At 38.8% G+C, this 15,923-nt stretch overlaps 1 protein-coding gene across 7 annotated transcripts in view; it reads right to left on the reverse strand.

The window, feature by feature from the left end:
- LOC120773853 (ecotropic viral integration site 5 ortholog) overlaps positions 1 to 15,923 on the reverse strand; it is a 79,089-nt gene that overhangs the window by 5,671 nt on the left and 57,495 nt on the right. For 3 of the 7 annotated variants that reach the window (XM_040102991.1, XM_040102992.1, XM_040102996.1), the window contains 12 exons: positions 10,450 to 11,219; positions 10,251 to 10,383; positions 8,240 to 8,501; positions 7,971 to 8,135; positions 7,668 to 7,862; positions 7,187 to 7,467; positions 6,992 to 7,106; positions 6,666 to 6,719; positions 4,118 to 4,630; positions 3,896 to 4,041; positions 3,710 to 3,827; positions 2,366 to 2,464 (listed from right to left, as the gene is read on the reverse strand). In XM_040102991.1, the coding sequence (XP_039958925.1) occupies positions 2,366 to 2,464; positions 3,710 to 3,827; positions 3,896 to 4,041; positions 4,118 to 4,630; positions 6,666 to 6,719; positions 6,992 to 7,106; positions 7,187 to 7,467; positions 7,668 to 7,862; positions 7,971 to 8,135; positions 8,240 to 8,501; positions 10,251 to 10,383; positions 10,450 to 10,669 (2,301 nt within the window). In that variant the 5' untranslated portion in view covers positions 10,670 to 11,219. The remainder of the gene's footprint in view (positions 1 to 2,365; positions 2,465 to 3,709; positions 3,828 to 3,895; positions 4,042 to 4,117; positions 4,631 to 6,665; positions 6,720 to 6,991; positions 7,107 to 7,186; positions 7,468 to 7,667; positions 7,863 to 7,970; positions 8,136 to 8,239; positions 8,502 to 10,250; positions 10,384 to 10,449; positions 11,220 to 15,923) is intronic. The other 4 variants (XM_040102995.1, XM_040102997.1, XM_040102993.1 and 1 more) reach the window with 3 other exon arrangements.

Raw genomic sequence — 15,923 nt, forward strand, 5'->3', positions numbered from 1 at the left:
GACACGTCTCCAGTGTTTTAGACGTGCGTATGTTCCGTAGTCTCGTCATTAACTCGGACCACTATCTTGTTGGAGTCAATATACGCACCCGCTTCTGTGCAGCAAAAAATGCACTTCAACCAACACAAGGAAGGTTCAACAGCGAGAAGCTGCAATCACAACAGACAGCCGAACGATTTTCTGCTCGACTTTCACTCCTACTCTCTGAGAGCACTCGTTAGCAAATCGGTATAAGGGAACTGTGGGAGGGCATTTCAAGCTCCTTACATATGTACATCTGCAACCAAAACCACAACAACATTACAATCGACCACAAAACATACGGGATGGGATAGATACCATGAATTGAAGAAGGAATCGAGACGTATTTGCCCAGAGCACACTAAACTTATAGAGGCAACACTTCTCCAACCTGATGAATGGCAGTGAAAGCTTAACACCTGGAGTTGGTAAACCAAAATCGATAACACTGGAGCAGACGTTCCATTACCATGAAGAAGTTCGAAAAGCAATTACCCGTCTGAAGAACAACAAAGCTGTGGGGGCCTGATGGATTGCAGAGCTATTCGAATACGGCGGCGAAGGAGCATGCATCAGCTTTTTTATAGAATATGGGCGGACGAAAGCATGGCCGATGATTGGAATTTAAGTGTGTTCTGCCTAATCTACAAAAAGGGAGACCCCACAATCTGCGCCAACTTCCGAGGAATAAGCTTCCTCAATATCGCATAAAAGGTTCTATCGAGCGTATTGTGTGAAATATTAAAGTCCACTGTCAACAAACAGATTGGACCTTATCAGTGTAGCTTCAGGCCTGGAAAATCAACATCTGACCAGATATTCACCATACATCAATTCTAGGAACACACATCACCCCTTAGTCGATTTCAAAACCGCTTTTGACGGCACGAAAATTAGCTGCCTTCATGCCCCGATATCTGAATTTGGTATCCCCGCAAAACTAATACGGTTGTGCAAAATGACGTTGAGCAAGACCAAAAGCTCTATCAGGATCGGGAAGGACCTCTCCGAGTCGTTCAATGCCAAGCGAAGTTTCAGACTAGGCGACTCCCTATCGTGCAACTTCTTCAATCTAAAGCTTGTGAAAATGATTCGATCTGAATAGAGTAGGTACAATCTTCTATTAGAGTGTACAGCTGGCTGGCTTACCCCGATGACATCGATATTATTGGTCGTAACAACCGCGCTGTTAAGTCTACTTTCTCCAGGTTGGACAAAAAACCGAAGCAAATGGGTTTGATAATGAAGAAGGGCAAGACGAAATATCTCCTGTCGTCAAACAAACAGTCGTCGCATCCGCGACTTGGCTTCCACGTCACTGTTGACAGTCTTAATTTTCAAGTTGGAGATAATTTCGTCTATCTTGGAACCAGCATCAACACCAACAACGTCAGCCACGAAGTCCAACGCTAAATAACTCTTGCCAACAAGCGTTACTTCAGTGGGCAAATTAGAAGTAAAGTCCTCTCTCGACGAACAAAAACCAAACTCTATAAGTCAGTCATTATACCCGTTCTGATACATACGTATATGGTGCAGAGGCATGGACAATGACAAAATTATTTGATGAGTCGACGTTACGAGTTTTCGAGAGAAAGGTTTTGCGGAAGATTTTTGGTCCTTTACGGCAGTCAATTTTCCAAAAAATCTAATTCAGGGGATTTTTTCAACCCAATTTAAGCTATTAAAAATGAAAAACTAAAAATATTAATTCTTTTGGCTCACCCTAATACATACACATGGGCGTTTGTACGCATATAATGTATAATTGTGTGTGTGGCAAAATGTTCTTATGAGCAGCGCTTTGACTGCTCGATAGCAAAAATTCCAATTATGCAAGTATGTGTGTGTATGAGTGTTACAGGCAATTGTTCTCTCTATAAATGGGCGCACAAAGCCAGACAGCATAGGCATAGACATTTTAGATGCTTTTCCCTTCCAAACACATGAGTGTTAATTCGAATAATAAAAAAAAAACACAAAAACAAAAAACAAAAGAAAAATATTTACTTTCGAAAACAATAACGAAAATCCTCACAGCTCACAAACGATAAATCGCACTTTTAGTAGATTATTAGAACCTACAGGGATTATTTCTAGACATTTTTTTAGCACAGAAAATGTTGTATGTATGTAACCATTCTTTAATATTTATTTTGTCTGCTTCGTCACTCTGTGCGTAGTTATGAGCGCGCGCCAATTATGTAAATGATATTAATGTTTGATGAACTTTTCAACAATTTTGAATATTTACAGCAGATTTTTTTGTTAATAAACAAAAAATTAATTAAGAAAAAATATTTACTGCTTTGTTTGCTTCCAATTGATAAGAATAGCAACTTACCTCTGCTTTGAGATCAGCCAGACGATCCTGCAGATCACGCACCTTGTCTGATTCATCCAAATTGGAACGCAGCTCCCCTTCTGCTAAGATTTCCGAATTCTGTAAAAAAAATTATTTTAGTTAAATACGTTCATAAATTACTAGAATGTAATTAGTGGTGAATAGAGTATATATTACATAGTAAAATTCAAATATTAATACCCTCAACAGGGAATATTAAGTTTTCGACACAAGTTCTAACATCCAGAGGCCGTTGCCACAACAGTCGGGTCTGCGTCACCGAACTGAACCAGGATTATTATTGGACAGACGGACGTAGGTAACCAAGGTCTTTAACCGGGCGCTGACCATTCTTCTAACACCCGATTCGTCGAAATTACTTCAGAAATGTTTCCTGCCGCTACAACAACAACACCCAGAAGGAACAAACGGACGGGTCTTCAACCTGTCGCTGACCACACTTCTAATACCCGATATGTGGAAAGTAGTCGCACTACTGAAACCTGGAAAACCATCCAGCCAAAAAATTATCAACTGATAACACTACCCTCCCCAGTAGTGAATACACTTGAGCAGTTCCGCAGGATGGTGTCCTCTCCTCGTTACTGTCTATACTTCGAAACTCCCTTAACCACCAGAGCGAATTTTCATCACCTCATACACAGATTATTGTACGATATTGACGTCAAGCAATGGAGTCGATCGCGTGTGTTCGAAAGTAAAGAGCTATCTCTCCGTTCTTTCTCGCTCCTTCTCTGCAAGGAAATTTCCACTCTCCTCCATAACATTCGACACCCTATGCTCCTTCACTCCTCATACCACCGCGATAACTGTCAAAGTTCAGAGGTGCAACAAAATCATCAAGTCACTAGCCGACAGCACATTGGCAAAGAATAAAGAAAATCTAGAGCCACCCTTGCACAACTTCGTTCTGGATACTGTAGTAGGTTAAAATCCTACTTATTCAGAAACGCCCACGATATACCAATTATATGGATGCTGGACGCATGTAAGGAGTCGTCGCATGACTCTTAACACCTCTTTGTATGCCCCTCTTTTCTACCACTCCTCTTCCTATGACCTAACCCTGCCGAAACAGCATATTCCCTGGGCCTACTGTTTGATGATTTCGATGACAATCAACCTGAACCTTACCACTTAAGCGGGAACTACATAACCGCTACAAAAAAAAACACCACAGACGGACATAGCTCACTCGTCAGGGCTTGTCATCCCGATCGTTAAATATATGCATATACTTTTTAGGGTCTCAAACGTTTCTTCTGGGTGTGACAAACTTAATTACCCTGCTCTGGGAATAAAGATAAACAAAATTTTAAGTACCTTTGTTTCCAACCGCGATATTTCTTGCTTCAGTTCAGCAACAGTTTGACTTTGTTCAGTAAATTTAATCTTCACATTCATCAATTCATCCTTCATGCGAGACTCCAAATCGGAATATCTGTGTAACATTTAAATAATCGTTAAGATGATGATATTATATAAAATGGTTAAAAATAAAAAAAATACCTGTGTTGTTGCTCACGCGCTTTGTTGGCCATTTCTTTCTCGCGACTTACAGCTTGTTCAAGTTGTTCGCGCAATTTTTTATTCTCCTCATCCTGACGACGCAGCTGATTTGTTGATACTTGCACTTGTGTTTCGAGTTCCATAACCTAAAAAAATATAAAGATGAGTAAATGAATTAAAGAAATGCCTGCAAATTAATAACAATTGTGCGTGTAAGCCAACCTTCAAGCGCAACTCCTTCAGCTCTGTGAGCGTTTCCATTTCACGTATGCGTGTTGTCATCAACTCTTCCTCCAAGCGTTGCGTATGCTCATTCGACTTGGAGGTATCGAAGAAATTCGTAAGCAATTTCTTTGGTGTCGAATCAACAGGCTGTTGGCTGTGATCGTTGCGGTTTTCCTGCAATTGGCGTTGCCACTGTGTGCTCAGCTCTTGCACGCGTTGTTTGAGATCCTTCAGTGAGAGACTAGCCTCGGCTTCACGCAATTTACTGGCAATCAGTTCGTCTTGCAAATGTGCAACCGAATTGTCAGGCGTAGTTTCACGTAGTGTCTTTTTGTCCTCTTCGAGTTCCTCGATTTTCGACTTGAGATTGCGTATTTGATCTTCACTCTCGGCCAAACTTTGACGCACTTTGACTAACTCTTCGAGCAGGCATGATACCATCTCATCGCGTTGCTTAAGCGCCTCTTCCTTCATACACAACTCGTCGATGGATGATTGACGTGAATTGTTCTATGATTTTTTGTTAAAAGGGAGGAAGAAGAGAAGCAAAATGCTTGCATTACAAAAATGTGCTTAATCAAATGTTGGATAAATAAACATGCATTAGTTTTTGTATGAAAAACTTCATTACAGTACTAGCTACGCATGCAAGTGTTAGGATTAGAATTAAATTTATAACATTGTAACTTCTAAAAATGAGATTTGATGCCATTTTTGAGACCATAATATGATTTGTTCGCTGTAATGATATGGCATAATGACTATTTTTTACTTTTGGATTATGAAATTTAAAGGTAATGAATTGGTTAAAAAAATGTTTTAATTGAAATTCAAAAGCTCAACATAAATAACATATACTACAAGTAAGTATAGAAAAAAAAATTTCTTTAAAGAAATTTTTGAGATTTTGTTCTGATTAAATAAAAAAGGTGAATAGCAAAAATAATTATAACAAGTAAATACATCGGTTTGCTTCGAAGCTATCGTTTTTTTGACAAATAAAAGATTTTTCCTACAAGGACATGACTTTCATCGCTCACAGTTTGTTAGGCAGCTATATATATTCTAGTGGTTCGATATCAGACATGCTCCGACAAATGGATAACTTCTTATGGCGAAAAGGATGTGTGGAAAATTTCAGAACGTTAACTTAAAAACTGAGGGACTAGTCTACACAGCTCATCAGGCAGAACATGTATATACAAAACTGGGTTTTCCAATATGGACGCTACAAAAGTAGACCGATAGGGACAGCAAACGACGCCATATTTTTGCCGCTCTTTTGACATTTCCATTCAGTAAGGCTTGCCATTTCATCATGGAAAGATATACGATCCAACAACGAGTCGAAATTACTAAAATTTACTACCAAAATTCGGAGTCAGTGGCCTCAACTTTAAGAGCGCTACGTCCAATTTATGACTGTTATGGTACTGTCAGATCAATAATTGAGCGTCTAGTGGAAAAAATTTTAATCCACAGGCACAGTACAAAATGTTACAATGACAGTGAGACAAAGAAGTGCCCGTAGTATCGAGAATATTGCTGCCGCTAGCGCATCAATTGAGAAGACCCAAATCAGTCTCTCACACGTCGTTCTCAATCGTTGGGCATCTCTGTGAAGTCGTTGTGGCGAATTTTACGAAAAGATCTTGGCCTGCATCCTTACAAGAACTGAAGCCGCTTGACCAACAGAATCATCGTATGTTCGTGAATTGGGTTGAGTAACAATTTGAAAACGAGCAGAATTTTTATCAAAAAAATGGCTTCGTCAATAAGCAAAATTTACTCATGAGTCACCATTGCATTCCGAAAAAATGTCGGTTTGGTACGGTTTATAGGCGGGCGGCGCCATGGGGCCGTACTTCTTCCGTGATGATCAAGACTGGCACGTTACTGTAAATGAAAATCGGTACCAGTACAATGATAACCGAATATTTATGGACTTACATAATATGTGGTTTCAACCAGACGGCGCCACAAGCTACACAGCGAATGTCGCAATCAATTTATTAAAAACCAAGTTTGATGAACGTGTTATTTCACGAAATGGCTCAGTCAATTAGTCGCCTCGGTACGATTTGACGCCGTTAGACTATCTCCTGTGGGGTTAAGTCAAGTCAATGGTCTGTCTATTCCAACAAACCAGCGACGATTGATGAACTTCATTCTTTGATATCCCAAACCGTTTTTTTTATAAAAAAAAAAAACTTTTGTAGCGCTCTTATTGAAAAATCCGTTAAATAGTTTATAGGGTCTAACATATTTCCTTTTGGACGTTATAAATTTCGTGGCAAACTAAATATGCCTTATATAGGGTAAAAAATATAATAGAAGTTAATATTTAACTTATCTTCCTTCTGCTGAAACATATATCTTAAATTAAAAAAAAAAAAATTTAAACCTGTGTTAAAAGTTAATAGACATTATAACAACTTATGTTAGTTCTAAAAGAAAATAATTGTTAATTTTTTGTAATTATTACTAGAAGAGACATGCTATAAATTTGATGTTAGCAAGCAAGAGGGATAGAAAAAACATTAACCTTTATTTCCTTCACCGGCGGCTGCGCATTACTTACACTATCGATGGATACATTCTGTTTAGAGGAGGCAAGAATTTATGTGTGAGTTTTGTTGAGTTTATTTTTTTTTATAATTTTTTTTTGTTGATATTTCAGTGAGTGTTTTATTTGTTCGAAAGAGAGTGTAAATTTCAATTTTTGTTAAACACCAAAAAACCGCAATAAGAAAAAAAAATAATATAAGAAATACTTTTTAATTGACAATTTCAGTTTGATTAGCAACATGTTGCATGATTAGGCACAATATATATGATAAATTGAATCATTAATAAAGTGGCAAAACTTACATTTTCCTGTAAACGTAAACTTAAGCCACGCACTTCCTCGTTGGCATTTTCCAACTGATGTGACACTTCGAGATATGAGCGACGCAGTTGCATCAGTTCTGTTTGAATTGCATAACTGAAAAGTAATTCGATGCGTAAAATTAATAACAAATGCGTTGTAAACATTAAAATAAATTTCCATACTCAGCCACATACCTAGTTTCCTCCTCTTCGGCGCGTGAGACCTGCCCGCGCACCAGACGATCGGCCAATTCGGCACTTTCAGCCTCTAATAAATCATTACGCTGTTTCAACAAACGATTCTCACGTCGTAAACGACGCAATTCTACCATTTCCTCTTGCTCCTTCTTCTTCAAGTCTTGATACTCCTTTTCCATTTTCTTCATGCGTTTCGTGTTGATTTTAATGGAGTAAGCTAAATTGAAAAATGCTTCAGGATCGGCTTCGACGCGACCGGGCAGCTCCTTTTGGAAGAACTACAAGATAAAGCAGAGCAAACAGTTTTGAATTAAGCGCTGTGGGTCAAAAGGAATAATATCAAAATGAAAATATACTGTGTTTAGGTAAAAAGTCAACATTTTGGGTTTCTTTGATCCAGTAGTTCATCTCCAAGCGTTTCGGTGAAATTTTCTTCACCGATATTCTACCCTAAACATGTAATATTACTAATACTAACCTTCAACATCGCCTCCATGTCCAAGCACAATAGCGTCTCCTTGCCCAGCAGAAGTAACGCCAGCGCCACTTTGAATATAAACTCCATGCCTTCGCTAAGGAATACATCCATTATGCGGCAACTTAGATTTAGATTGAGTGTAGTGGTGTAAAGTGTAAGGAACCAGCTGGAAGCGTACATGGTTGTTTGGAAACCCTGTAGAAAGATCGAAAGAGATATGAAAAGAAGAAAAAATTATAGATTGAGATATTTACGAAATGCATAACTGTATATCAAAGTAATCGGTTATTTCTTCGTGCTTACCTGCTGTTGAAAGTGTATGTGCATCTCGGGTATCTGCTCCTGCACCAAACTCTCAAGTTGATACATGCACAGACCCAATTCCGACATGGATGGTTTGAACATGTCGCGCATGCGGTGCTGTTGCATGATTTGTACGAGCACAGCGAAAGCTTCCTCCTCGGGCATCTACACAAAAACAAGGTTATAATTAAATATTATATATCTTAAATATATTATATAACATCTAAGTTGTGTTTATGCCAAAACCTCATTACTCTTTTTCTACACACCTGCATCAACAGCAATCCCACAATGAAACCGGAACCCTGACAGTAGCCCACTTCACGATCGTGCAACGAATATGCTTTAATCACATTGAAGAGCGCCTCCTGACCAGGACCATCCTTCTCTTTGAAGAAATCCACCTCCGGATAAGTGCGGGCAATATCACGTCGAATGACTTTCTCGCAGGCCGAGGTAGCCTTAATGTAGTCAGCATACTGTTTTTTGTCCGTATCAGAGGCACCACATAGCTGTTGCCACACAATAGCTCTGCAGAGAAATTAAATATGTATGGATATTAGTACTGAAAGGTTCTGCGGAAGATTTATGGCCCTTTGCCCATTGGCAATGGTGAATACCGTAGTCGTTGGAAGGAAGAGCTGTACGAGATATATGACATAGTTCGGCGAATTAATAGACAGGCGCGACGCTGGCTAGGTCGTGTCGTCCGAATGAATGAAAACACTCCAGCTGTGAGAGTATTCGACACAGCACCCGTCGGGAGAGCAAAGAAAGAGGAAGACCTCCATTCCTTTAGGAAGACCAGGTGGAGAATAGATGTAATTTAGCTGTCAAAGCTTTACCAGGTTCTGGAAGGCTATGTGCCGAAAATAATCGATGAAATAATGGAAATCGCCGAGTCCAACAGTCATGTAAGCACTGTTTCGAAAGCCCAGGTGCTAAACATTGTACACTCCCCCTTCTTGGAACCATTTAAACATAGCTGGAAACAAAACAAGCTCGATGTTCGGGTTTCGCACGAGTTGACGCAAAAAAAAAACAAGAAAAAACGTTAACTTCGGCTTCACCGAAGCTAATATACCCTTCGCAGGTGCATTTCTTTTAGTAACGTTATGTTCAGTTTGTAAGGAAGCTATATGCTATAGTAATCCGATCTGAACAATTTTTTCGGAGATTATATTATTACCTTAAGCAGTAATCCATGCCAAATTTCGTAAAGATACCACGTCAAATGCGAAAGTTTTCCATACAAGAATTTGATTTCGATCGTTAGGTTTGTATGGCAGCTACATGCTATAATGAGCCGATCTGAACAATTTCTTCGGATATTACATTGTTGCCTTAGAAAATAATCTATACCAAATTTCGTGAATATATCTTGTCAAATGCGAAAGTTTTCCATACAAGAACTTGATTCCGATCGTTCAGTTTGTATGGCAGCTATATATTATAGTGGTCCGATATCGGCAGTTCCGACAAATGAGCAGCTTCTTGAAAAGAAAATGACGTTTGCAAAATTTCAAAACGATATCTTAATAAAAACTGAGGGACTAGTTCGTATATATACAGACAGACGGACATGACTAAATCGACTCAGCTTAACATACTGATCATTTATATATGTATATACTTTATAGGGTCTCCGACGCTTCCTTTTGGGTGTTACAAACTTCGTGGCAAACTTAATATACCCTGTTCAGGGTATAACAAGGGTCATGGACCGAATATTTACTTAGGTTACTTGCGCCAACGTCAATTGAAAACGGTCGTGGTCGAATCGCGGCGTGCCGATGCAAATGGTGGTCAATCCAGGATTGACAAGATCATCTAGAATTGATATTGATCAGGAAGATTTTGCTTCAGCCAAAGTCTTAATTCGGATCTATGCTGTTAGCTATTGTTCGAATCTCGCAGTTTAATGCAAAAATAATTTATTTATTTTTACTAGACCTTTTAAATCATGGAGTAGATTGTTACCCGATTTTTATTTCAAAACATTGAATTTGTGGATTTTCACTCCAAATTATAATGAAAGCTCTCATTCAAAAGAGACTTTCAATCATTCATGCGTGGCTACTATTGTAATTATTATTTCGATGGAAACAGACATTAACATTTTGGCCTTCATGTTAGGAGAATTTGAGCTTACTTATTGCCAATTTCAAACACCTAATATTCATATGCATAAATGTATATATACATATTATATATACATATATGTATGTATATATACATATATATGTGTTTAATGTGTGAATATGATGTTTTCGTATTTACCGGAAGTGATGCGGTATGCCGCGACGCACCAGATCGCGTACACATGGATTTTTACGCTTCAGCGCACCCTCCCAATCGCTCAATATGGTCGCCCATTGCGTCCAAATGTCTTCTTCAGCATTCGAGTTGCCAGCTAACATGAAAAAGTTAATAAATCGTTCAAAATCATATAATTTTTGATTTTCGAAATTTTACTTACACTTACTTGAATTCAAACTGATTTGACTGGTGTCGGAATTCTTACGGCTATGCGTCGAATGCAACGAATTCAAACTTTTCGCATCGCTCTCGATGAGCTTGTTGGCGGCCTCCAATTTGGCCAATAGATCCATTTCTGATGATGGCAAATTCTCCTCAGCCGCACACTTGGCATCCATTTTTTTGCTACTCTCCGGCTGTGTAGCAGTGGTTAGGGTCATTGCCGCCGCCACTCTGTCACTTACCGTTTGAAAACGTTGTCGGTGAAAAGCGAAAAGGTGAAGAGGCAAATATGCGGAAGCGAATTATTGCCACAAATGTTGCCCCGTTTCAGCGACTTCGTCCGCGGGTGGCGAAAGTGAATGTGTATGTATGGATGTAAGTGTATGCGCCCGTCGTGACAACCACTTAAGTTGGGCTAATGGCTTCTTTACGCTTTACCGGATTATAATGATGATTAGCGTATTCGCCGATTAAAGATGCTGTTGTTATGCTTCTTGATGATGATGACAATGACGAAGTTTCTGCTGAAGAAGCCGTGGCGTTGGAAGTGGTGCTCGCACGGTCGAGTTGCTGCTGTCGTTGCCGTTCTAGGCCTTTGACACGAGTTGCTGGGCTCAGGTTGTGCCACAACAAGTACACCCAAGTGAGCAGCTGCTGTAGTTGTACGTCCACCGCCGTTTTGCTGAACTTTCTTTTATGCGAGCATTAACGATGACGAATTATATATTCACTGACATGACATAATGCCATTTGGGACATTAAGCAGCTCTGGAATTATGAAAATAGCACGTGCAAGTGGTCATTACAAAATGTTGTGTTAATTCATGTATGATAAGTTGTAGAATTGGTTTAGAGTTGGTAAAATATGGATATTTGGTTATTTTGGACTAAAATTTAGGTTAGATTAGATGTCTGATCTAGAGAGATCGCACATGGACTGCTGAATGTAGTCCTTTCCCCGCCCATAGAAAAAAAGAACTCCGGTTTGCGCAGGCGTTTAATTTTCACTCCCGTCAGTTCGGTGGGATGTCTGAAGGTATGCTCTCCCAAGTGTCTCCAAAACCCGGGATAGTCAAGAATGAAGTTTTGAGTTGTTTCGCCCTCATTTTCTTCCATACAGCTTCTGCAGATGGCGTCTGGTAAGATTTCCAGCCTTACAGCATTGAGGCCAACAGAGAAATGGCCTGTTAAAGATCCACAAGTAGTCACCCTACTAGTCTTAGTGAGGACAAAGAGATCACTATATCACTTGTGATCGATCTTGGGCCAAAAGGCTTTTGCGACAGCGCCGAGCTTCCGCGAAGCCCAGATATCAAGCAGTAGAACACAAGGGGGACCCGCTCCCATTCTACCGATAGCGTTAATGAGAGCTCCTCCCCTAACCTTCCTCCATGCTTTGACCCATTCATAAAAATGGCCCATCCGCAGCTTTATGCTACAGTGGTTTGATTTTTTGGATATTATAACATTGTCTTAGATAATAATCTACACCAAAATACGCCATATTTTATTGTTTTTCTTCGATAAAGGTGAAAAAGCTGGCCAGACGGCTGAAAATATGTTTATGGTCCTGATATTATAGTTTGGATGATTCCGTACGGGTTATTTTGGGTTAAGTAGTAGTGGACAGTCAGACAACTGCGGTATACTTGATGTCAAAGGTTTGAAAGGTCAATTGTCGAAAATATCGATAAAATAAAGGTAATCGTTGAGTCCGACTGTCATGCAAGCACCGATTCTAACGACTAGGAGCTACGCAACGAAACTTCATGGACCGAATTTTTATCTGAGTCACTCACGATAACGTCAAATGAAAACGGGTCGTGTACACGGTGATCCTGTGGAAACGGTATCAAAGCCATTATTGACAGTCAAAAAGGTTTTCTCGTGTGTTTGGTGGGATTGGCAGGGAATCATCTACTGGTAGCTACTTTCCTACAGTCAAACTCTTAATACGCATCTATACTGTCAATGATTGGACTGGCTGAAGGAAACAGTCGCAGAAGTGGCCAACTTTGGCCAGTAGGAAAGGAACTATGTGCCATAAGGTCAACGCCAGAATCACTCGTGCCAACAGGTGCTACTTTGGAATGAGTACGCATTTGAAAAGCTAAGTCCTCTACCGACGAACAAAGACCAAACACTACAAGTCCCTCCTCATTCCCGTCCTGATATATAGTGCAGAGGCATGGACAATGATATCATTTGATGAGTCGGCTTTAGGAATGTTCGAGATACAATTTTTGCGGAAATTTATGGTCCTTTGCGCATCGGCAACGGCCAGTAGCGCAATCGATGGACCGATGAGCCATACGGGATATACGGCGACTAGTTTAGCGAATCAGGAGACAGCGAGTGCGCGGCTAGGCCATATTGTCCGTATCGAAGGGAACACTCCAGCTTTAAGGTTTTCGATTTAGTACCACCCGGTGGAAGCAGTGAAAAAGGGAGACCTCCACTCCATTGGAGAGATCAGGTAGAGAAGGACCTGGCTGCACTAGGTATATCGAATTGGCGCCAAATAGCGAATAGAATAATCGACTGGCGCGCTTTTGTTAACTCGCCTATAAACGCGTGAGCGGTTAAAGAAGTAAAAGAAGAAGGACAACGACTGTCCCAATTTTTGGTCAATTGCCTTTCATTAAAAATGGTATTATAAAATTACTTTCAAAATGCCCACAATTTATCGGTTATTTTATTCTATAATCATAGTCTTATTTTGAGCATTTTATGTTATTATCTGAAAAATTTACGAATTCAAAAATAATATTTTTCCGAAAACAAGGAAAATTAAGACATTCCGCCACAGATTTTCTTACCTAAACCGCGGCAATGAGAAAAAACATACGGCTATAAATGATTACAAATATTATTTAAAGAAGTGCATTGCAATTGTTTTTTTTTCAAATATTTTTTATGATTATTTTTCAAATCATTGATTAAAATCACAAAATATGCAAAACAATTTCACTTAGATTTAAATGCGGATAAATTTTACTTTTACCAAACTATTTCAACACTTTATTTTGACTCAATCACAAGCACTATCTTCTGCACACCAGGCGCCAGTTGCTGTTATAATGACAGCTTCGACATGTTCGACATTATTGCCCTAATTCTTGAGACTCAAAATAAAAAATGCGCCCGCTTAATTTCCAAAAAAGTACACATAGACATATTCGTGTTCACCATTCATCGCGTTATCAGTAACATTTGACCCAAATCGTTAAACAATTTAGGCAATATTTACTTAAAACGCTCGTTAATGCAGCGAATACCTGATGCACGCCTTCTGTCACTGCCCTGCCTAACAAGCAAAGCGGACTGTCTGGTACGTGTGTGTGTGTGTGTGTGCGTGTAACAAATATAGGAAATGTATTTGTTTTAATAAACAATGAAGCCTTGACCATAAAAATAAATTCTACGAAAGAAAGGCAAAGACATAAAACAAAAAGTCAAAGGAAGAAAAACAGTCAAAAGATTACCGGAACAAAAAGGAAATAAATATGAAAAAAATATAAGAAGTAAACAAATATGAAATAACAAAACAACTTAGAATGTGGAATTTCGCGGAGTAAACAAAAATGGTAGGATGGCTTATTTAGGCGATGACGACAAAAATATATTTGCATTAGCCGGCTTTTTATGGACATATGTACATAGACGTGTTATGGAACCGCCAAAATTCACCGCTAATCAATATAATTATACAGTTAACTGTATTTATTTGATGTAGGTCAGGAACACATAGATAGTTATAAAACACTTTTTGTACATATACAATAGAAAGAATACAAGCAGAAGGTGTTTAACAAAGGTCTTCTAGATATAAATACAATTATGCTCCATTTTCGACATCAAAACTAGATTATTATTTTATTATATTATTATTTCTAAGTTCTTAATGGCCAAACGTTACAATTTTCAGCTGTGAGCAACTGATTTGCATTTCATCCAGCAAAAGATTACTTTTTCGACATTTAAGTTATTTTATATTAGAATTACATAGGTACGAAGCTATGTTAAATAACCTTTGTAAATACAAAATATTCCTTACAAGAACTTGATTCCGATTGTTCAGCTCGTATGGCAGCTAATCCATAGCGATCCCATCAGAACAATTTCTTCCGAGATTAGAATATTACCTTAAAATTATGTTCTTTCTAACACAGGATGTAGAAGATGGAGGATGGAAGCCACGTTCATGTAAGTGAGAAAAGTTTTCTGAGCGTTATTCACTTGGGACTAGCCAAAAGACACCCCCAATGAAAAAAACAGCCTCTTTTGATGACAACCGCAAACATATTAAGGATTATAATTTAAGGGCATGCACCTGAAACGTCCTGCTGCTCCACGCCAGCAGTGCAATGTCATTTCCATAGGTTTTCAGAGTCAATCACTGTTGGGTCAGCTGTGTAAAGAATGGAGATCATTGGTGCAAGAAAGCTGTCCTGAGGTGAACCAGTACTTAGGTCTCAGAACCCTCTCAGCATTTCGGCAACTGACATAAAACGTCCGATTATGCAAGTATGTCTTTATCAGCAAATGGTAAGGCATAGCATTAACTTGTATATATAATTGACATAAAGTCCGGACATCAAGGAAAACTGTAGACTTGCGTTTGTTGTAGCGTTTTCATGTGACAAATTAATTTCCCGAAACTTAGAACAATCTCCGAACAAATTGAAGCACTATAGCATATAGATGTGATACAATCTAACGGATCAAAAACAAGTTCTTGTATGAAAACCTTTTTATTTGACAAGGTATACGTATTTTACCAAATTCGGCATAGATTATTCCCCAAGATAATTGTACAATCTCATAAGAAATTGTTCACATTGGACTAATATAGCATGTAACTGCCATTCAAACCGGCTTACTAATACTTTTTTAATACCCTAATACAACATAAGAAACGCGCCTGTAAAAAGTGGCACAGAAATTATGTTTTTCCTTGTTATTATACTCTTGCAACGTGGTCCTTGACAAAAAAAATTGGATCACAGCCATGTCCACAAAAACACCATTAAACGAAAATCTATAAAGTGTCATAAATAAGCAAGTACTAAAAGAAGATATAAAACTGTTGGCTCAGGGCATGGCAGTAGCGAGGGGCCCCTTTGAACTAAAAGTTTTTATAAAATGAGCGTGGCCTCGCTCTCTAAGAGGTTTAATGTACATATCATTCTAAACCACTTAAGTTACAATAACCAAATTCGCTCAGGACAAATTTCTTAAACAACCCTACCGACACCGTAAATATGGATAATATTGGTTAACGGTTCTGTTAAAAACTGTTACACACGCGATATGTACATAGTATATCTATAAATAATTACGCCAAAAACATTAAATTTTACACCCGAGATGATACGTGGGGGCTTCATAACAGCCGATATCAAAATAAGACGTTGAGCATGGCACCGCCCACATTTATGTAAAAACCCTTATCTCGGAACCTACTGAACC

Source organism: Bactrocera tryoni, chromosome 4 (genome assembly GCF_016617805.1).
Source record: "Bactrocera tryoni isolate S06 chromosome 4, CSIRO_BtryS06_freeze2, whole genome shotgun sequence".
Lineage (NCBI taxonomy): Eukaryota > Metazoa > Arthropoda > Insecta > Diptera > Tephritidae > Bactrocera > Bactrocera tryoni.